The following is a 23840-nucleotide window of genomic DNA, read 5'->3' as shown; positions in this document are numbered from 1 at the left end:
AGGCCATCTGGTGTGTTCTGTGATGGAACTGGTCCTCCTGGAGGAGGCGGACGAATTGGGAATACGGGATGGCATTTTTGCAGGAGGTAGGGTGAGAAGAGGTGTAATCCAGGTAGCTATGATTTTCCTGCTCCTCGGATGCTGCCTGAACTGCTGTGCTTTTCCAGCACCACTCTAATCTAGAATCTGGTTTCCAGCATCTGCAGTCCTTGTTTTTACCTAAGTACCTGATAGGAAAGGTTTGCAGGGATCTGGGCCAAGCACAGGCAGGCAGGACGAGTTTAGTTTGGGATTATGGTTGGCACGGACTGGTTGGACCGAAGGGTCTGTTTCTGTGCTGACTTCTCCGAATCTATGACTGCAGCTCAGAATGGTGGCTGCTGGAGAAAGCTGGAAAGGGCATGTCACCGTGACGAGGATTGCAGCAGCCCAGAGTCAAGAGGTTTCGCGGTCACTGCAGCCCGGCAATCCCACTCACCCCTGTCCTGCACTGGTAAGATTCGAGGCTGCCGGAAAATCCACGTCCTCCCATTGCATGCAGAACTGCGCCAGTTTGTGAGGGCACCTTGGCGATGGCAGTGTCAGTCTGAGTCAGCTGTCTCCTGCAGGGAAAAAAGCTGTCTGCGCAGGTTGTGCTGACTGCCTTTCGGAGCTCTCTCTCTCCGTCTATGATTGTGATGAGGATGGGTACCAACAGGGTGTCCGACTTATTTTAGGTTGCAGCTGCTGGTGACAGCCTCTCTCTTCTCCAGTCTTTGTTCGGGCACATCTGACACTCTGCCAGCTTTGTTTCCCTCTCCTGTACCCTGCGTGGTGCCACAAAAAGGATAAGACATATTTCCCTTTTCACTTTACTGTGAATATGTTGAATTGCCCACCAAACAGCAATCATTTATCCAGCACCTTTAACAATCCAGGCAACTTTGCAGTAGCTTTGCGCAGCAAAGTATAACACTGAGCCGAAAAGATTAGGTTAGATTCCCAACAGTGTGGAAACAGGCCCTTCAGCCCAACAAGTCCACACCCACCCTCCGAAGAGTAACCCACCCAGACCCATTCCCCTACCCTATATTTACCCCTGACTAATGCACCTAACACTTTGGGCAATTTAGCCTGGCCAATTCACCCTAAGCTGCACATTTTTGGATTGTGGGAGGAAACCGGAGCACACGGAGGAAACCCACACAGACACGGGGGGGGAGAATGTGCAAACTCCACACAGACAGAGGCGGGAATTGAACCCGGGTCCCTGGCGCTGTGAGGCAGCAGTGCTAACCACTGAGCCACCGTGCCGCCCAAGGAGCGATCCGCCCATTTATCAGGGGAGGCAATGGTGTGATGGCATTATCATTAGAATATTAATCCAGAGACCCGGGTAATGTCCTTGGGACCCAGGGTTGAATCCCACCATGGCAGGTGGTGGAATTTGAATTCAATGATAACTTTGATGAATTCATTTTCTGATAATGACCATGAATCCCATTGTTGATTGTCGGGAAAACCCATCTGGTTCACTAATGTCCTTCAGGGAAGGCCTACATGTGACTCCAGCCCCACAGCAATGGGGTTGGCTCCTAAACTGCTTTCTGGGCAATCAGTGATGTGTGTTAAATGCTGGCCGACCCAAAAAATGCCCTCATCCTGTGAATGAATGAATGAAGAAAAAATATGACCAATTATAGGCCTGTCTGAAAGGAGGAAAGTGAGGGGGGGACGCATGTCCCAGAGGGTTTTGACAACAGAAGACATGGCCACCAGTGAGCGGTTATTATAGGGGACGCTTCAGGAAGCTGGAATGAGAAGAGTCCAATATCTCTGAGTGTGGTGGGGATGACTGAGCACAGGGGTGACCGGCGAATGGGATTCTCTGTATATTAGGGTGCGAGCAGCTGAGATTTGAGTGAGTTTATGGCCTGGATTTTCCAACAGCTGGATGCTCGCTTCTGCCGCATAGATGGGATGTGCACGTGGAAATCATGCAGAATCCCCAGTGTAGCAGGCTGCGATGGGATTGCCTGGGAAATTGAATATTCGACCTGGCAATTCCTGTGCACCTGGAACCTTCCAAAGGTCTCCACTTAAATTGGTGAACTCGAAGGCCTCCACTGCAGTTAGTAAATAGTTATTCAGGAAATGTTAGACTATTAAATACCCAGTATCACTGCTGAGTAACTATGAGACCGATACCCCAGCTTAGATCGCACATTGACCAAACGCCCACCCTAGCCTCTTAACACCTTCATCAGGTGCAACACTCTGCCTCTTCATCCCCTTCCCACCCCTTTTACCTGCCCTGAGAACCTGAAACCTTTCACTACACAGCAGCCTGTTCATATACAAGCACCCACACAGGCTCACACCATCTTACCTACGCTGGGGACCTCACAACAGACTGAGGTGGGGGAGATTTCTGAAGTAGACTCAAATTAGCCTCGAAATGTTAACTCTGTTTCGCTCGCCACAGGTACGACCAGACCAGAGTATCTCCACCATGTTCTGCTTGTATTTCAGATTTCCAGCATCTGCAGGAGTTTGCTTTTATTCATCACAGAATTTGTAATTTTTATTAATGACTTAGATGAGGGAGTCGAACGGTGGGTCAGTAAATTTGCAGATGATATGAAGATAGGTGGAGTTGTGGACAGTGAGGAGGGCATTTGTCGTTTGCAAAGGGACTTAGATATGATGCAGAGCTGGGCTGAGGAGTGGCAGATGGAGTTCAACCCTGCCAAGTGTGAGGTTGTCCATTTTGGAAGAACAAATAAGAATGCGGAATACAGGGTTAATGGTAGGGTTCTTAGTCAGGTGGAGGAACAGAGGGATCTTGGGGTCTATGTACATAGATCTTTGAAAGTTGCCACTCAGGTGGATAGAGTTTGTAAGAAGGCCTATGGAGTATTATCGTTCATTAGCAGAGGGATTGAATTCAAGAGTCGTGAAGTGATGTTGCAGCTGTACAGGACTATGGTTAGGCCACATTCGGAGTACTGTGTGCAATTCTGGTCGCCTCACTTTGGGAAAGATGTGGAAGCTTTGGAGAGGGTGCAGAGAAGATTTACCAGGATGTTGCCTGGAATGGAGAATAGGTCGTACGAGGATAGGTCGAGAGTTCTCGGCCTTTTCTCGTTGGAACGGCGAAGGATGAGGGGTGACTTGATAGAGGTTTATAAGATGATCAGAGGAATAGACAGAGGAGACAGTCAGAAACTTTTTCCCCGGGTACAACAGAGTGTTACAAGGGGACATAAATTTAAGGTGAAGGGTGGAAGGTATAGGGGAGATGTCAGGGGTGGGTTCTTTACCCAGAGAGTGGTGGGGGCATGGAATGCGCTGCCCGTGGGAGTGGTAGAGTCAGAATCATTGGCGACCTTTAAGCGGCATTTGGATAGGTACATGGATGGGTGCTTAATCTAGGTTAGAAGTTCGGCACAACATCGTGGACCGAAGGGCCTGTTCTGTGCTGTATTGTTCTATGTTCTGTGTTCTATGTTCTAAGTGTTAAGGTGAACAGCGAGGCAATTCAGCGGTATGAGCGCGGGGACTTGGTGCCTCTCCCCTACCTTTTCTCCTTCCTCTTGAATGCCTCAGTTGAACCTGCCTCCACTACACTTCAAGGAAATGTGTCCAGACCCAACCACTTGGTCTGTGAAAAAGATCTCAGTCATCTCCTATCTGCTTCTTTTCCCAAGTCCCTCGAAATCTGTCTCTTTCATTCTTGATCCGGTTGTTGTATTTTGCAGTTCCTTCGGTTGGGGAATCGGATTGTCAGTAGTTGAGAGAAATGAGGTGACTCTCTCAGACTAATTCAGCCGGGAGAGAAAATTAGGAGATAAACTCGAGAAAGAATTATGTTCAGGCTCAGGTCATGGGGGAACCCTGAGAGACTTCACTTGATGGACCAAGGAAAGAAGGTAGCAAAGCAGTCTTCTGTAATGCACCCGGCTTTTAATGTGAGCAATGTGGCTTTGTAAAAGAGATTGTGCGTGTCTCTCTCTCTCTGTACGTGCAGTGTCATAGAGTCATATAGCATGGAAACAGGACTTTACGCTCAACTTGGCCATGTTAACGAGGTTTCCGAAACGGAACCAGTCCCACTTGCCCGTGTTTGGTCCATATCCGTCTAAACCTTTCCCATTCATGTAATTGTCCAAATGCCACTTAAATGTTGTAATTCTATCAGCCTCTACCACTTCCTCTGGCATCTCATTACATACACGCAGCACCCTCTGCGTGCTAAAGTCACCCTTAGCTCCCTTTCATGCCTTTTCCCTCTCACTTTGAACCTATGCCCTCTCGTTTTTGACTCCCCTTCCCTCGGGGAGTGGGGTGGTGGTTGTGGGGGGAGGGGATCACCTTGGCTATTCACCCTATCCACGTCCCTTTTGTCAACCTTGATAAGATCACCCCTCAGTCTCTGACGCTCCAGGGCAAAGAGTTCTGGCTTACCCAGCCTCTCCTCATAGCTCAAACCGCCCCCAGTCCTCACAACATTCTTGTAAATCTTTAATGTACCCTTGATCGTTTAACAATATCCTTCCTGTAGCAAGGTGACCAGAATTGTCTGCCGTATTCGAAAAGCAGCCTCCCCAAGTTTTGTACAGCTGCCACATGACGTCCCAACTCCAACACTCCTCGGGTGGACACTCCCGGGAGGAGGCAAACCGACCATGTGTTAAGTTTGCATTGAGTTCGCCAAGTTGCAAGGAGACTGCCCCTGTATTGCAACGTAACAAGCGGCATTTTTCTCAGCTCCTGGAAATTTCCTATCTGCTGGCTGCCTGGCGTGCGAGTCCTCCGGTGGGTGAGTGACTTCTTTATTTGTCTCCTCAGAGGGAAAGGTGGAGGTGACGAAAGAAAATGTGAAGCTGTGCACGATGACGCCAGGGAGAGTGTTCGGAGAGCTGGCCATCCTGTACAACTGCACCAGGACAGCCACAGTCAAAGGTAGGTCGGAGGCGTGGTGAGGGTTGGTGTCCATCGAATGTTAACGTTATTTGACACAAGGATGATTAGGGGTGTCGAGCACCAGAGTGGAGTGGCAGTGGTGCAGGGTACTCACTCAAAGAGAAAATGGAGTGCAGCAGACTGAAGCATTCAGTGAGTCGGCCAAGTTTACCGTTTAAAGTCAAAGTGAAGACAAATTCAGTACACCAATGCTGCCAATAAGTGACTGACTAGTTTATCACATTGAAATTTGCAGTTGCAAGAAATCTCATTGACTCCCTTAGAATTTAAATATTCAGTCGTATTCTGAAAACCCAAAGTCAATAATTTCCCATGACATCCAGATCTTGACCCCAAATAGTGGTTCATTACTTAACCAAAGCGACTTTTTGTGAAAAGATGATGCTTCTTCAATATTTCTTTTTTGATTTCAGCCTGTGAACGCTGGGAAGAATTCTCTTGGGAAATGCCCAAGAATTTTTTTTTTTTTAAAATCCTTTTCAGAGGATTTGGGTGTCTTGGTCACAAACCAGCGTTTGCCGCCCAGCTTTAATTATACTTAAACAGTGTAGCTTGTTCAGGCAGGTAAATATCAACCATAGGGTCGTGGGTCTTCAGTCAGAGGCCGGCCAAGCCAGTCGATTTAATTCCTGAAGGGACACGGAGCTGAATGTGGGCATCAAGCAGTGACAGCTCAAGGGGAGATGAGGTTATTGTGGAGAGACGTTCCAAGAACACAGTAATCGAATTGGGAGCCAATTATCTCAGTTGTCTGGATGGTTGGTTTGTGATGCAGAATGATGCCAACAGTGTGGGTTTGATTTCCCCCACCAGCTCAGGTTTTTCACGAAGGACTCTCCTCTCGCCCAATGTGTGGTGACCCTCCAGGTTTAAACCACCACTCTGTAATGAGAGAGCAGCCCGATGGCCTGGTAATCTTTCTTCCTTCATCAATTCCTTACAGGAGCCCCACAGTTGACTGGTCCCTTCCTGCTGATAGAGCAAAAATGATGAGCAATTTGTGCGGCGCATTAAGAATAAGGGCAATTTTGTGTTGTTCCTCGAAGCCAGATCAGTGCTTCAAGAGCCACTCATCAGAGGGAATGAAAGCAGTGAAAGACACTCTTCACTGTTTTCTATTTTTCATACTGAATGTGAAATCTTTGTTAACCCAATAATCCCTCTTTGCGTGTGCCAAGTAACTGAATTTGCCTTTTGCCCTGGCCTTAATAATGCTGAGTTTTTTTTTTCTAAGCTGGTGTGACTTTATCTGAGATTCGACTTGCGTAATGGTCTCTCCAGAAATAGATATTATGGGTTTCCATAGAAACGATTCTTCCATTGAGCTGATGATTGTTAAATGTTTGGACTTGGACAAGTATCTGCAAGTTCTAATCCGGTGCATGTTGTGGACGTTGTATCTCAGGAGAGGTACAGGGTTAAGCCACAAGTGAATGTACCGCCGAACAAAGCCGTTGGAAAATCCCACTGACCTTGGCGGAGTTTGTGGTACTTTTGTTGCCAACGGACAGCAAAACTGCTGCCAACTCACCAACAAGGCCAGAAATTCCAACAGGAAAATCCAGCATCCTGAACAGCCGTTTCCAACCTTTGTGCGAATATGCTGGAGACAGTGAGAACTCGGTGAACAAGAGTCAGGTCTGGACTTAAGTCATGAGGGCTGTGACATTTCCCCTTTTCAGGACTCCTGTCTCAGAGGACGAGTCAACATCAGGATATTTAAACATAAGGACATTTTTAAAAGGTTACGCACCCCCTTGAGCCCTGTTGGATTGATTTCTTTGTCAGCTGGAGGATTGGGAGGATATCCCTGCTCCAAAACTGAAAATTAAAGCCCTATTAAAAACAGCAAGCTCTTTAAGTGAGAGTCCTGTGGTCAACGCTCATTCTCATTGGAACTGGACCCTCATTAAGTGCCATTCAGATGCTGAGATTCCTTTAATAAATGAGCTAAAACCCCCAGATAGTCCCTGTTTCAATCTTGGATCCAACCAGTGGCTTAATGCCTATGTACTGATTAGACTGTGCAATCAGATGCTGGCGTGTGACGGGACGGAGAGAATTGTTTTCTGTCCAGGGAATTTGTACAAGGTGACGTAATGTTACCGCACACAAGGAGGCCATTCAGCCTGTCACATTTGTACTGACCCTCCGAAGGAGTGATTTACCGAGTTTCAGTCCCCTGCTTTTACCTTAAATCCCTGTATATTCTTTTCCTTTTCAGATCAATGTTTAACTCCCTCTTGAAAGTCTCAGTTGAACCTATTTAAACCACAGACTCATGTAGCACGCAGCAGATCCTAGCTACTTGGTGTATGAAAATGTTTTTCCACGTCACCATCGCTTCTTGAATTGCTCACCTTAAATCAGTCCCCTCTGCGTCTCGATCCTTCTGCCAGTGGGAGCAGTTGATCTCTCTGCTTGGACTTTTAGATTATATTCCCTACAGTGTGGAAACAAGCCCTTCAGCCCAACAAGTTCACACCGACCCTCCGAAGAGCAACCCACCCAGACCCATTCCCCTATATTCACCCCTGGCTAATGCACCTAACACTACGGGCAATTTAGCACGGCCAATTCACCCTAACCTGCACATCTTTGGACTGTGGGAGGAAACCCACGCAGACACAGGGAGAATGTGCAAACTCCACACAGACAGTCGCCAGAGCATAGGAGATTGAGAGGTGGCCTGATAAAAGTTTATAAAATAATGAGAGGTATAGATTGAGTTGAAGGTAGTTGTCTTTTCCCCAAGAACACTGCAAGAGGGTCGAGAAGCAATTGCGGGGACCCTGGCTGAGATTTTTATAGCCACAGTGAGGTCCCAGAAAACTGGAAGGTAATTAATGTTGTGCCATTATTCAAGGAGGGCTGCAAAGAAAAGCCTGGGAACTATAGACCAGTGCGTTTAACGTCTATGGTGACTAAATTACTTGAGAGGATTCTGAGGGATAAGATATACAAGCATTTGGAAAGATAGGGTTTGGTGAGGAGTCATCAGCATAGCTTTGTGAGTGGCAGATCATGCCTCATCAATTTGTTAGCGTCCTCTGATGAAGTGACCTGGAATGTTGACCAGGGTAAACCAGGTGGATGTCATCTCTATGGATCTCAGGAAGGCTTTTGATAAGGTTCTACTCGCATAAAAGTGGATAAATCCCCAGGACCTAATCAGGTGTACCCTAGACCTCTGTGGGAAGCTAGAGAAGTGATTGCTGGGCCTCTTGCTGAGATATTTGAATCATCGATAGTCAGAGGCGAAGTGCCGGGAGACAGAAGGCTGTTTAAGAAGGGTAGTAAGGACAAACCAGGGAACTATAGACCAGTGAGCCTGACGTTGGTGGTGGGCAAATTGTTGGAGGGAATCCTGAGGGACAGGATGCACATATATTTGGAAAGGCAAGGACTGATTAGGGGTAGTCAACACGGCTTTGTGCGTCGGAAATCAGGTCTCACAAACTTGATTGAATTTTTTGAAGAGGGGCTGCATGATAGCACAATGGTTAGCACTGCTGCCTCACAGCACCAGGGTCCCAGGTTTGATTCCAGCCTCTGGAGACTGTGCAAACTCCACACAGTCTCCTCATGTCTGCGTGGGTTTCCTCCGGGTGCTCCGGTTTCCTCCCACAGTCCAACGATGTGAAGGTCAGGTGAATTGGCCATGTTAAATTGCCCATCGTGTTAGGTATGTTCGTCAGAGGGAAATGGATCTTGGTGGGTTACTTTTCGGAGGGTCGGTGTGGACTGGTTGGGCTGAAGGGCTTGTTTCCACACTATAGGGAATCTAATCTAATCTAATCATAGGCTGCTCTGGAAGGTTAGATCACATGGGATCCAGGGTAAGCTGGAAAATTGGATACACAATTGGCTTGATGGAAGGAAACAGAGGGTAAAAGTGGAAAGATGTTTGGAGGACAGGAGGCCTGTGATGAGTGCAGTGCCTCGGGTTAGGGCTGGGGAAGTGGGCTGAGAAATGGCAAATGGAATTTAATATGGATAAGCATGAGGTCTTGCATTTGGAAAGTCAAATCAAGGTCGGAATTTCATGGTGAATGGTAAGGCTTTAAAGAGTGTAGTGGAACAGAAGGAGTTCAGGTTCACAGTTCTCCGAAAGTGGAGTCACAGGTAGACAGGGCAGTGAAGGAGGCCTGTGGCACACTGGCCTTCATCAGTCAGGGCACTGAGTATAGAAATTGGGAAGTTATGTTGCAGTTATACAGGATGTTGGTGAGGCCATACTTTGGGTATTGTGTTCAGTGCTGGTCACCGTGTTGCAGGAATGATGTTATTAAACTGGAAAGAGTGCAGAAGAAATTTACAAGGATGTTGCCAGGACTCAAGGGTCTGAGTTACAGGGGGAGGCTGGACAAGCTAGGACATTTTCTTTAGAGCGAAGAAGACTGAGGGGGGACCTTATGGAGGTGTCTAAGATCATGAGAGGCCTGGATAGGGTGAATGCACTCAGGGTTGGGGAATTAAGAATTAGAGGACATCAGTTTAAGGTTAGAGGGGAGCGAATAAAGGGGAACCTGAGGGGCAACATTTTTACACAGAGGGTGGTACGCAAATGGAAAGCAGAAGTGGTTGAGGCAGGGACATTAACAACATTTAAGAGGCATTTGGACAAATACAAGGACAGGAAAGGTTTAACAGGTTATGGGCCAAGTGCAGGGAAATGGGGTTAGCGTGGACAGACCTTTTGGTCGGCATGAACCAATTTGGGCCAAAGGGCCTGTCTCCATGCTGTAGGACTCTATGACTCTGATGACTAAGGGGCACATTTTGAAGGTGAGAGGAGAGACAGATTTTAACGGGCAAATTTTTTTCCTCCTGAGGCAATTGCGGATGTGGGTACAATTACAATTGGATGGATCCATAAATAGGAAAGGTTTGGAGGGATGTGGGCCAGGAGAAGGCAGGTGGGACTGTTTGGCATGGACTGGTTGGCCTGAAGGGTCTGTTTCCATGTTGTATGACTCTATGACTAAGATAGTCCCGAGTTCATCAGCCTGCCTATGCAACTGAGGTTTTTCAGCCCTTGGAACCATTGGCAAGAATCCTTTCTCCACCCTCACCAATGCCTTCACATTCTTCCTGAATTAGGGTGGACACATCACTCCAGTCAAGACCAGAACAGTGTTTTATGCAAGTTTATCAGAACTTCCTTGCTCTCGGACGATATAGAATCAGAGTCATTGAAATGTACAGCACGGAAACAGACCCTTCGGTCCAACCCATCCATGCCGACCAGATATCCCAACCCAATCTAGTCCCACCTGCCAGCACCCGGCCCACATCCCTCCAAACCCTTCCTATTCATATACCCATCCAAATGCCTCTGAAATGTTGCAATTGTATCAGCCTCCTCCACTTCCTCTGGCAACTCATTCCATTGCTGGACTATTAATCTAGCAATACAGCTAATGTTTGGAGGACCTGGGATGGTGTATTGTGAATTCAATAAAAATGTGGAATTAAGAGTCTAACAATGACCGTGAATCCATTGTTGATTGTCAGAAAAACCTATCTGGTTCAGCCACGTTCTTCAGGGAAGGAAACTGCCATCATTACCTGGTCTGACCTACAAGTGGTTGACTCTAAGCTTCCCTCTAAGAAATAAATACTGGTCCAGCCACATCTTATGAGTGAATTAAAAAAAGATATTAACTGCGCTCTCAACTTTGCTTTCAATGACTTGAAATAAAACTGTTGATGCAAAAGGAGATGATAGACAGTTGGCCATCCAAACTGTAGTTCTGACTGTCGTTTGGCAGGTTCTTATTGTCCTCTGTGATTCGACTGCAGATCAGGTCAACAGGCCAGAGCATTGAAATAGACAGTGTGTATGTGGTGGAGGGATAATTTGTTTCTGAGTCAAGGAGAACAAAGGGCTCGCCCAGCTAAAACTGGCTGATGTTATTATTGCTAAAGTCACATGCTTGACTTTGCAATCACTAAACTGCTGGGAAAGATACCTACTTGACGGTGCCTGCTTCTGAATAAAATTTTTCACCTCAAGATATTTGGCGCAAAGTGCCAGGGTGCTGATGATTTATTCTTGGGTGTGCAGTACTCCAGTTCAAAATATTGTAGACAGAAACCCAACTTGGAGATTTTGTGAACTGTGAAAAAGATAGTGATGGACCGCAAAAAGCCTCAGGTTAATGCTTGAGCAGTCGTGTGCAGATGAAAGTTAATGCAGAGAAATGTGAAGTGATACGTTTTGGGAACCTCATTAGAGAAAAGCAACCTCAAATACAGTAAACAAATCTAAAGGAGCTGCAAGAACAGAAGATCAAAGAGCATATTTTCACAAATCGTTGAAGGTAGCAAATAGATGCGAAAGTGTTTGAAAAATGCATCTGTGATATGCTCCAATGTAATTAGATGAATGAAGAACAAAAGTACAGTGCTGGGCACCACATTTTGGATAGGATGCAAAGACATTAGAGAGGGTGTTACAAAAAAAAAGGGGGACTTCAGTTACGTGATCAGCTCGGAGAAGCTGGGGGGTGCTGTTCTGCTCAGGGAGGATTGAGAGGAGCTTCAGTCAAGGGCTTCAAAACCATGAGGGTTCTGAACAGAGTAGATCGGGAAAAGCAATTGCAATTGGCAGAGGGAACGAGAACGTGAAGGCACACGTTTAAGGTGATTGTCAAAAAAAGCAAAAGATATTTCGAGGAATTTGCCGAACGGAATGATTCAGACCTGCCTCGGACTGTGATGTATGAAGGCCAGGAGGAACACAGACCTCTGTGGACAGACTTAATCAGATTCCAAGGCAAACTGACTTGTATTCCTGTTGCTCCTATGGACTTGGCTGCTTTATCCAGATAATCAGGAGAGGTGGACCAAATGGCCTGTTTTTGTGAATGGTAAGTTTTATTAGTTATTAATGGTTACGGAACCAAATAAATCCATTTCAGGTAAATAGAATGAAGGTGCTTTAATTAAGGGGCAGAATAGCCACATCCTTTTCTGTGACGTTGTCTGTATCTTAGCTGGCAGATTAAACTTGTATAAAAATACTTGAATCTGCTAACATTTATTTGAAGTCTGAAAAAGTGCAGATATTTGGAACGACTCCTTTTAGGCAAAACATCTCGTTGCAGATCGTGTACAATTTAATAATGGAGAAACTGAAAGGTAGAAACATCCAATGGGTGCTGACAGTAAATAATGGGCCAGTCTTCAGCTGAAGGTGAAGAGTTGTCTTGGGGCTTCATCAATAACTCATCCTGAACTAGTTTCATGGGAGTCTGTCTCGGTTGTGAATCTGAGCAGAATTTACACACGATCTGATTTTATTTACCGTTTGAAGGTGAAGAGCATTGAAAATTCATACATTCTTTCACTCCTTTAATCTTGTGGTTAGCCTGCAGCTCTTGATCGTCTGGGACAAAAGCAGCCAGATCCAGAGGAACAACCCGAAATACAGATTAGTTTCATTCGGACTCTGATTGTGTCTCTCCACAAGGCTTGTGCTGCCCCTGCCCTGAGCTATCGCAAAAATTATTGGCTTGCATTGCCATAGTGATAGTACCTGCATTGCTGCACCTTCTGCAGAGCAAGGGGATCCATGTGCCAAGCTTTTGAGGGAAACTTTGAGAAAGAAGTCCAAAGTTTTCCTGAGTTACGCCTCCATGTCAGGGAGGGGTTGGAAATACAGCTCTCCAGTTTCCGGGTCCACTTTCATATTTGACGTATTGGATAGGAGCAAGACGATGAGCTCTCCGTGTGCCAGGCCAAATCTAATTTTTCTCCTCTACCAGCGCCATCCTTCATTCAAATTCTGAAGGCATTTGCATGTTTTCTTTGACCACTTTCCTCACTATTTCTGATCAGCCTCAGCGTGGCTTGCCTCTGACCACATGTGACAATCCTGTCAGTTTAAGAGGCTATTTTGTCTTTTTTTTTTGAACAGAGGTTGTAAGGCAGAGGTGCTGAGCTGTCTCTAAGAAAGTAAACAATTTGTGAGCCCTTGGGGTTTTTTTCCCCCCCCAAGTTGGAACAACGGAGCAGTCTGGGTGTGGCCAGCTCTCACAAACCAGTCTTTCTACTTTGAGTTTGGTTTTTTAGGTTTAGTTTTGAGCAGAAGCCTTAGGAGTCTCAAAGCAGTTGGAAGCTTGAGTAAATTTCTCCCAGCTGCTACCTTTCTCTGAATTTTCTCTTGATGTTTCTTTTTCCTCCTGGATTGGAGAACTGCATTTGAGAATTAATGATTGAATTTGCCTTTTTGCCAAAGAGTGTGTTTATGGGATGTTACTACATTGGAACAGTTAATTAAATAGTAATAGATACTAATTCGGTTAAGTTTTCCACTTGTTAAGTTATTCTAAATTCCTCTTCCTTTTGTTTATATTTTAACTGAAATGTTTAAACAAATTGTGTTCTGCTAAATTTTGAATAGTTTGACCAGTTGCAATGCTTTGGAAGCATAATATTTCATATCTAACTTAAAATAAGAAAATGTTAGGGTCTCGGATACCTTTAAAATATATTGAGGGGGTTTGGTCTGGTCCATAACACGTGCCTCAGCTCATTTGCTATTGAAGCCCTTATCCATTTCTTGGTGATCATTTGACAAATGCATTTCCGAAAGTCTTTCATTCTCCATCAATTTAAGGTAATCCATAACAATTGCAGACCAATTAGCCTAACCTCAGTCATTGGTTAGACTTTAGAGTTGATTGTGAAGGATGAGATTTCTGAATACATGGAAGTGTGAGGTAAAATAGGGCAAAGTCAGCATGGTTTCATCAAGGGGAGGTCATCTCTGACAAATCTCCTGGAATTCTTTGACAAAGTATCGAGCATGTTAGACCAAGGAGAGCCAATGGACGTTATCTACCTGGATTTCAGTAAGGCCTTTGACAAGGTGCCGCACGGGAGGCAGCTAAGTAAGATAATGTCCCATGGTGTTAGAGACAAGATACTAGCTTGGATAGAAGCTTGGCTATCTGGTAGAAAGCAGAGAGTTGGGATAAAAGTTTTTTTTTCTCAGAATGGCAGCCAGTGATGAATGGTGTTCCACAAGGGTCAATATTGGGACCACAACTTGTCACTTTATACATTAACAATCTAGATGTAGGAATTCAAGGCATTCTGGCTAAGTTTATGGGTGATACAAAGATAGGTGGAGGGACAGGTAGCATTGAGGAGATGGGGAGGCTGTAGAACGATTTGGATAGGTTAGGAGAGTGGACAAAGAAGTGGCAGATTGAATACAACGTGGGAAAGTGTGGGGTCACGCACTTTGGTAGGAAGAATAGAGGCATGGACTATTTTCTCAATGGGGAGAAAATTCAGAAATCTGAAGTGCAAAAAAACTTGGGAGTTTTAGTCCAGAATGCTGTCCAGGTCAACATGCAGGTTGAGTCAGTGGTTAGGAAAGCAAATGCAATGATCGCATTTATTTTGAGAGGTCTTGAATATAAAAGCTGGGATATACTTCTGAGACTCTAGTCAGGCCACATTTTGAGTATTGTACGCAGTTTTGGGCTCCATGTCTCAGGAAGGATGTACTTGCCCTGGAGCGTGTTCCGAGGAGCTTCACGAGAATGGTCCCAGGAATGAAAAGCTTAACATATGAGGAACATTTGAGGACTCTGGGTCAATATTTGATGGAATACTGAATGGCCTGGACAGAGTAGATGTTGGGAAGATGTTTTCATTGGTCGGAGAGACGAGGACCTGAGGGTGTAGCCTTAGAGTAAAGAGGAGACATTTTAGAACAGAGATAAGGAGAAACTTCTTCAGTCAGAAAGTGGTGAATTGAAGGAATTCACTGCCACAGAAGACTGTGGAGGCCAGGTCATTGAGTATATTTAAGACAGAAATAGCTAGGTTTTTGATTGTCAAAGTGATCAAGGGTGATGGGGAGAAAGCGGGACAATGGGGTTGCGAAATATGACAGCCTTTGTTCAATGGTGGAGCAGATTTGATGGGTTGAATGGCCTAACTTCTGCTCCTATGTCTTATAGTTTAATGATTACTACTGGGCATTCTGAACACTCACCATGTTCTGTTCAAATAAGCACTTCAGTGTTCAATAAATCAACATTAGTTTCTGATCAGGAAATGCCTCCATTTTGATCATCTCATTCCATGGTTTCACGTGCCCTCCAGAACCTCCTGTAGCCGTACAACCCACCCAAGATCTCTCTGCTCCACAAATTCCAGCCTCTTGTGCTTTGTCAGTTAATAGTCAATTAACCTTTTACATCTGGGCTTTCAGCTGCCTGGGTTTGAAGATCTGAAATTCCCGCTGTAAATCTGTTCGCCTCTCTCTTTCCTCCTCCAACTCATGACTTAAAACGAACCTCCTTGATGAAGCGTTTGGCCATCTGCCCAAAGATATCCTTAAATGGCTTGGTGTCAAGAAGCAGATTGGGATGTTTTCCTGTGTCAAAGGTGCTGTGTGAGTGGAAATTGTCGGATTGGCACAAGGGGAGGATGAGTATGAATCATTTGACTTTATTTTTCACTTATTCTGAATGGAAATTAATTTTGGATGCATTGATTAGATTAGATTTCCTACAGTATGGAAACAGGCCCCAGCAAGTCCACACCGACCCTCCAAAGAGCAACCCACCCAGACCTATTTCCCTGCATTTACTACCTAACACTATGGGCAATTTAGAATGGCCAGTTCACCCTAACCTGCACATCTTTGGATTGTGGGAGGAAACCAGAGCACCCGGAGGAAACCCACGCAGACACGGGGAGAATGTGCAAACTCCACACAGACAGTCTGCCTGAGGTGGGAATTGAACCCGGGTCCCTGGCGCTGTGAGGCAGCAGTGCTAACCACTGAGCCACCGTGCCGCCCAATGCTCCTTTATTAAAAAGTTAATAAAAAATAAATTGAGAAAAGTAACATTACTTCATCAGAGAAATCTAACATTAAGTAAACTATGTTAAAAACATTCTAGTGTATTTTTAAAGATATAATACTTTAAAATATTTCCTCATCTTCACATCTGCTCCTGTTAAATGTTCTTATGGAGAAAGACACGAATGATTTCAGAATCAGATTTCTCTGGGGATTTCTTTAGTCATCCAGCATTCCCTACATCTCCCAGCCTTTCCTAGTCTCGATGTTGAACCTTGATGTTCAAGATACTCTTTACTTTGGCTCAAATTCTTTGCAAGCTGGTTTCATCGCAGTCCCTTCTTGTCTGGTTTAATAACTTCTATACCAGGCAAGACTTCCAAATTGGGTAGTTTTAATAACTGCAGGGTATAATACATGTTGGAGGATCTTTGAAAAAGCTTATAGTTTTCTGAGGTAGTACAGCCGCGTTTGCAGTTAGCCCATCATACCTAGAAAAAATAGATGGGAGAGATTCTTTTATAAACGTGCGCTTTAATTTTTTTCCCCATGCAGCCCTCACTAACATCAAGCTCTGGGCCATCGATCGGCAATGCTTCCAAACAATTATGATGCGAACAGGGTTGATTAAACACGCTGAGCATATGGAGCTTCTCAAAAGGTAACTGTCCACTTCCTAACTCCATCTCCTGTTCCTTGTGTCGCCACGCTCAATTGCATAGTAAAGGTCCGGAGTTTCTTCCCACTTGTCAGAGCCACCTGCCATTTAACCTCAGTTTAATTCAGTGTCAGGTTCCAGCCACGAAGCGATTGAAACAGCAAAGATTTGCATTTCTATAATCCCTTTGACTCTGTGAAAGGTCCCCTTCATTGGAGTATTTCCAAACAAGACTTGATGCGGAATCACATAGAGTCGTAGAGTTGTTCAGCATGGAAACAGATCCTGCGGTCCGACTCCACCATGCTGACCATTAATCCTAAACTAACCTAGTCCCATTTGCCATGTCCCTCTAAACCCTTCCTCCCCATCTAGATGCCTTTTAATGTTGTAATTGTCCAAGCGTCCACCACCTCCTCTGGCAGCTCATTCCATGCACGCAGCACCCCCTGTGTGACCGGTTGCCCCATAGTGAGCTTTTAAGGAGCGTCATGTGTCTGATCACACTGATTTATTATGGAGGGTCCATGGTGTACCTTGAGAATTGGGTAAATGATATTCAGGAGAGGCTTAGGAACAACTTCACCTTGGAAAAGCCTCGGCGAGTCCAGTGCATTCCAGGTGCATTTTCTCAAACATAACCTGAGCAAAACCACCAGGCCTGGTGTCTCCCATCCCCATGGATGATCACCCCCTATTCTGTCCCCTGTCACCCTTCAATTCTCCTGTCTGCTCCCCTGCCCATCGTTCTGTCTTTCTAGCCATCGTCTTACTATTCATAGGATGGAAGTGATGTTGGCTCAACCAGCATTTGTTTCCCCTTCCTTCGGTTCCTTTGAGAAAGTGGTGGTGAGCCAGCTGTCCGTGTGTTTAGATACACCCACCCACAGCACTGTTTGGGTGGCAAGAGCACGAAAGGAACAACCCGACATTTGCAAGTCAAGATAATGTGGTAACTAGGAGAGTGCCACAAGGATCAGAACTGGGGCCACAATTATTCACAGTACATAGGGATGAGCAAAGTGAACGTTCGATAGCCATGTTGTGAATGAGACAAAATCAGGTGGGAAGGCAAATGGGGAGGGTAACACCGAATCTGCAGAGAGATAGAGACAGGTCAAGTGAACAGGCGAAGGCTCTGCAGATGGAATGTAACCTGGAAAAATGTTAAGTTATGTACTTTGACAGGAGGGATAGAAGAGCTGAATATATTTTAAATGCAGTCAGATTGTAAAAAGCTACAGCATAGAGGGATTTGGGGATCCGCTGCTGAAATCACAAACATCTAGCATATTGGAAGGGAAATGGATGTTGACCTTCATTTGAAAAGGAACGGACGATAAAATAGGGAAGTCTTGCTAAAACTTAAACTGGTTATATCTCGGGTAGTGTGAACAATTTTGGCCACCTTGTTAAATGAAACAATTGAAGATAAATAGAATAAACTGAACTATTTACAATTGGCACATGTTTAAAGATTTCAAAATGCATGGTAAACTCTAATCTCTTTAATTCCAATAGCATCTCTTTCCAGTCCTGAAACGTCAGAGAATTCCAAACACACAGGGTTTGACTTTGACGTGGTTTCAATCCCTTTTATACACTTCTTGAATTCTTCCTACAACTGATCTTAGACTTTCTCTGTTTCACATAACCCCTTCAGGGTTTTAACCAAACACTTCTACTTCAGAATTTTCAAACTCAACTCCTCAGATTGAACTTATTTCTTAACAGTTCTCAACTACTTTTCTTTCTCAAGACCCAACAGTCAGACATCTAACTTCAGCCAAAACTTCACCAAACTGACCAAGCAGAAAGTCAAAGGCATTTTCCAAGATACGGCTGTTTCCCTGAACCAAATGGGGAAAACAATCATTCACTGACCTTCTAAAATGAAACCTATTGCACAACTGTTTATTTTGTACATTTATAAAAGACTCAATGAAAACAGATTCCCATTAGCCTCCAAGAGCTATCTGCCTCAGCCTGCTTTTTAAAACATACACCTTCAGACAGAGGCCAAAACCCATATGTCATTAATTCAAATTCAAACTCTAAAATAAATGATATTGAAACATAGATAATGGCACACCTTATATCCCACACTTAGCTCAAAGCCTATTACTCGGTCCAAACTTCCCTGTCTGCCATCTGTTTTTTTTTTCCCGTTGCTTATTCCCACCTGATCATGCAGATTGGAAGGGCTACTGGAATCTGAAAGAAAAGCCCCCGCTCCATGGTTTTGACCCCACCTTCTTGTTCCCATTTCACTTCAGCACTAACTCCTGTGGATTATCCACTTCTAGGTCCAATTATTTGCACTTCACAAGTGCTAAAATTTACAGGGTCGGATGGGCAAGTGTTGGGAGGATAAAACAACAAACACAGATGCAGTGGCTCAGAAAGACGCGACCTGTACATCAAGTAACACATAGACCCTCCAGGACTCGGGCAACCTGTCCTCACACATGAACTGAGCAGAACATTAGACCTCGATGACTCTGAAACTTTGTGACCTTTGAGGAGTCAGTGTTTCATTTGTATGTTTCCACTTTGAATCCAATTGTTTGCCTTTTCAACTTTTTTTAAAAATGTCTTTGCATCCCTACAATCAAACATTCACATTCGTCAGTGTTAAACAGAAGGCAAGGGCTAACGAGTGACTTACAGGCAGAACAGAGAAGATCCACATGAAAGGAGCTTTCCCCAAGAGAACAGTTTTTTTGACTGTCACAAAAGATTCAGGATCCATCTTGACACAAAGTTGGATTTCCATTACAGATCAGTCAGGCTGTCTCAACAAATCTCTTTGTCACCATGCAAACTTCACATTCTGAGTTTCTCATGGAGGGCCAGCTATCCTAGGGAGACAATGTTGCTTTCACCCCACACAGCTTGAGAGATTTGCATTTTATTCCGACCTTAACGTGAAGCAAGGTCAAAGTTCAAAGTTTGCTCACTTCACGTGCCTTGGGATGCATTCTTCATGTTAATGGCTTGCATGTAACAGCAACGTTCACTGGGACAAGGAGTGACACGCTGTTGTATAAACCAGAGAACAGAAATACTCAGACTCGTCCTGCAATCCAACACAGAATACATTACTGAATTCATGCTGCAGATTTACTGCCATTGGTTGTTCTAACACGAACAGCTTGCATTTACAAAATGCTTTAACACAGTAAACTTCCCTGAGCTGCTTCACAAGCATCGAATGAAACAAAAATTGTTGGACACGCTCAAGGCAGAAGACCAAAAGCTTCTTCAAAGAGGTGGATGTTGAGGAACAGAGGTTAAGGGAAGGAATTCCAGAGCTTTGGTTGTAGACTGCGATTGGTACAGCCATCAATTATTTTAGATTAGATTAGATGAGATTACCTCCAGTGTGGAAACAGCCCTGGTGCGATTACAGTCATGGGTGCTCAAGAGGCTAAAATTGCCGAAACATAAACCAGAAGACACTGATTGAAGTGATCAGTAACTCTCACAGGAATTAAGAAATAATAGTTTAACAGCGACTGGTTCGAATTTGTACTGCACATGATGAAAGCAGATTCCCCTGTGACTTTGAACGGGGACTTGGATAATGATCAGAAGTGAAGGAAGTTGTTAAGGCTTCACAGAAAGGGCAATGGTGTGGGACTAGCTCTTGCAGAAATAGGCTCAGATAGGCTGGGTGGCCTCCTCTTGTTATCGGAAGCAGTCTTTTGGAGGAGTTCAGGCTGAGACGGAGTTCAGTTTGGATTGGGGTAATATTATGGGCAGAGAACCGAGCCAACATTCACACTGCAGAATTGCTGAATGTGCTGTCCAGCTGCTCAATGTCATCCAGTCCTCTCAACAGAACCGTACTCGCAGATGTTTGCTGTGTGAGTCTGCACAGGAAGCTGCAAGTTATATTTTATATCTGTCAGTGTTTCAGTCCAGGAGGGGTTCTGACCTATTCGACTATAAGATATTGGAGCAGAAATTAGGCCGTTTACTCAAGAGTCTGCTCCACCATTCAATCATCACTGATAAGATTCTTAACCCCATTCTCTCGCTTTCTCCCCATAACCCTTGATCTCCTTGGTATTCAAGAACCAACCTATCTCAGTCTTAAATATACTCAGTGACCTGGCCTCCATAGCTTTCTGTGGCAATGAATTCTATAGATTCACCACTCTCTGGCTGAAGAAGTTTCTCCTTATCTCCATTTTAAAACATCTTCTCTTTACTCTTAGACTGTGCCATTGGGAGCTAGTCTCTCCTACCAATGGAAACATCTTCCCAACATCCAATCTGTCCAGGCCGTTCAGTATTCTGTACGTTTCAATGAGATCCCCCTCCCCTCATCCTTCTAACCTCCATTGAGTATAGACCTAAAGTCCTCAAATGTTCCTTCTATGTAAAGCTTTTCATTCCTGGGACCATTCTCATGAACCCCTCTGAACACGCTCCAGGGCCAGTCCATCCTTCATGAGATATGGGGCCCAAAATTGCATACAATACTCCAAACGTGGTCTGACCAGAACCTAATAGAGCCTCAGAGTTACATCCCTGCTTGTATATTCAAGTCCTCTCAAAATAAATGCCATCATTGCATTTGCCTTCCTAAGTACTGACTCAACCTGCAAGTTTACCTGGAGAGAATCCTGGACTAGAACTCCGAAGAAGATGCATTTTAGATTTCAGAATTTTCTCCCCATTGAGAAAATAGTCCATGCCTCTATTCTTCCTACCAAAGTGCATGACCTCACACCTTCCCACGTTGCATTCCATCTGCCACTTCCTTGTCCATGGTCCTAACCTGCCCAAATCCGACAGCCTCATCGCCTCCTCAATGCTACCTGTCTCTCCACTTTTCTTTGTGTCTTCGGCAAATTTAGCCAGAATGCCTTGAGTTTCTTCATCCAGTTGGTTAATGTATAAAGTGACAAGTTGTGGTCCCAACACAGCCTTGCGGAACACCAATTGTCACTGGCAACCATCTTCATAAGGATCCTTTTATCCCCACTCTCTGCTTTCTGCCAGGCTTCTATCCATGCTAGCACTTTGCCTCTGACACCATGGGCCTTTATCTTTTATAGTAGCCTCCTGTGCAGCACCTTGTCAAAGGCCTTCTTGAAGTCCAGGTAGATAACATCCATTGGCTCTCCTTGGTCTAACCTGCTTGTTACTTCCTCAAAGAATTTGAGCAGATTTGTCAGGCATGATGAAACCATGCTGACCTTGCCCTATTTTACCATGCACTTCCAAGTATTCAGAACCTCAACCTTCATAATGAATTCCAGGATCTTACCCTTGGCTAAGGTTAGGCTAATCTCACTGGAATTTTCAATCTTTTGCCTTAATCCCTTTTTAAACAGGCGTGTCATGTTAGTGATTTTTCAGTCCTTTGGGGCCCCACCTGCTTCTAGCGATTCCTGAAAGATCACCACTAACGCCTTCACTATCTCTTTGGCTATCTCCCTTCGAACTCTGGGGTGGAGTCCATTTGATCCAGGTGATTTATCCACCTTCAGGCCATGCAGTTTTTCTCGCACCTTCTCCTTGGTGAAGGCCACCATACTCAGCTCTGCTCCCTCACTCTCTTGAATCTTTGGGACATTACATGTGACTTCTACCGTGAGGACTGATGTGAAGTAATTATTCAGTTCCTCAGCCATTTCCTTGTTCCCCACTACACTCTCTCCAGTGTCAATTTCCAGTGGCCCACTGTCCACTTTTGCCTCTCTTTTGCCCTTTGTATATGTAAAGAAACTCTTACAGTCTTGCTTTATATTACTGGCGAGCTTACCCTCATATTTAATCTTCTCCCTCCTTATTTCTTTTTTTTTGTTGCCCTTAGTAAGCTTCCCAATCCTCTGGTTTCCCACTTCCCTTCACCACATTATATGCTTTTTCTTTTGCTTTTATGCTCTCCAGGACTTCCCTACTCAGCCATGGTTGCCTCATCCTCAGGATGAATCTCTACTGTCTGTGTCTCCTGAATTACACCCAGAAACTCCTGCCATTGCTGATCCACTGTCTTTCCTGCTAGGCTCCTCTCCCAGTCAATTCTACCCAGCTCCTCCCTCACGCCTCTGCAGTTGCCTTTATCCAGCTATAATCCTCTCACCTCTGATTCTGCCTTCTCCCTCTAGTTAAGAGTAAATTCAATCATATTATGATCACTGCCTCCTAAGGATTCCTTCACCATAAGCTCCTTTATCAAGTCTGCCTCAGTGCATCACTCTAAATCTAATCTTCCCTCGTGGGCTTCACCACAAAGCTGCTCCAAAATGCCGTCCCATATTCCACAAATTTGATTTTTTTGTAATCCATGACCCACCTGATTTTCCCAGTCCACCTGCATATTGAAATCCCCCATGATCACTGTAACTTTGCCTTTCCTACAGACCGTTTCTATTTCCTGGTGTATCTTGTGCCCCAGCTCCTGACTACTGTTTCGTGGCTGAACATAACCCCAACTATGTTTTTTTTTAACCCTTTGCGATACCTCAGTTCTACACACACAGATTCTACACCATCTGACCCTACTTCCTTTCTTACTATTGATTTAATTTCATGTTTTTCCGCAAAGCCAACTCCACCCCCTCTGCCCACCTGCCTATCTTTTTGATAGGATGTTTGTCTTTGAGTATTCAGCTCCCAATCCTGATGCCCTTGTAGCCATGTCTCTGTGATGCCTACCACGTCATAGCTGCCATTTTCAAAATGCGCCACAAACTCATGTACTTGATTTTTTATACTGTGTGCATTTAGATATAACCCTTTCAGTCCTCCATTAACCTTCCCTCTTCTCACTGTCATTCGTTTGTCCAGTGTGCTTGAAGTTTGGTTGCTAACACTTTCCATACACTCGGTCCTAATTGTATCTGTGCTGGACATTTTAACAATCTCTCCTGAGTTCTGCATTGTTATCTCTTCCTTTAATTTGGGTTGCCTAATTTCCATGACAACTGAGCCCTTTCTCCCTGCCGCCAATTTAGTTCAAACCACTGTCTATTGCCCTAACAGTGCGATTCATTTGGACTCTGGTCCCAGCACGGTTCATATGAAGATCGTCCTATCAGAACAGGTCCATTCTTCCCCAGTGCCTTTGCCAATGTCCCATACCAATCTTTGAGCCACGCATTTCCCTACTTAATCTTCGTGACCCTGTGCCAATTAGCTTAGGTGGTAATCTAGAGATTATTACCTTTTTTGGTTCTGCTTTCGAAATTACGTCCTAGTTGTTCATACTCCCTTAGCAGAACCTCAACCCTCGTTTAATCTAAGTTGTTGGTACTTCCGTGGACCATGACCACTGGATCTTTATCCTCTTCCCTCCAAGTTCGTCTGCAGCCCATATGAGATATCCCCATCCCGGGCACCAGGCAGGCAACACATCCTTTGGGA

The 23840-nt window shown here is 44.8% G+C and overlaps 1 protein-coding gene across 5 annotated transcripts in view; it reads left to right on the top strand.

Moving 5' to 3' along the window:
• Positions 1-23840, top strand: part of LOC140459755 (cGMP-dependent protein kinase 1-like) — an 88983-nt gene that overhangs the window by 20335 nt on the left and 44808 nt on the right. For 4 of the 5 annotated variants that reach the window (XR_011953860.1, XM_072554250.1, XM_072554253.1 and 1 more), the window contains exons 3-4: positions 4831-4944; positions 16355-16460. Coding sequence is in view for 4 of the 5 variants with exons in the window: in XM_072554250.1 (XP_072410351.1) it covers positions 4831-4944; positions 16355-16460 (220 nt within the window). In the remaining variant the exon portion in view is untranslated. Of the gene's footprint in view, positions 1-4830; positions 4945-14985; positions 15425-16354; positions 16461-23840 lie in introns of those variants that run through there. The other variant, XM_072554252.1, reaches the window with a different exon arrangement.

Source organism: Chiloscyllium punctatum, chromosome 35 (assembly GCF_047496795.1).
Source record: "Chiloscyllium punctatum isolate Juve2018m chromosome 35, sChiPun1.3, whole genome shotgun sequence".
Taxonomy (NCBI): Eukaryota; Metazoa; Chordata; class Chondrichthyes; order Orectolobiformes; family Hemiscylliidae; genus Chiloscyllium; species Chiloscyllium punctatum.
The sequence above is the reverse complement of the archived record's forward strand: the minus strand, read 5'-3'. Positions and strand labels throughout refer to the sequence as shown.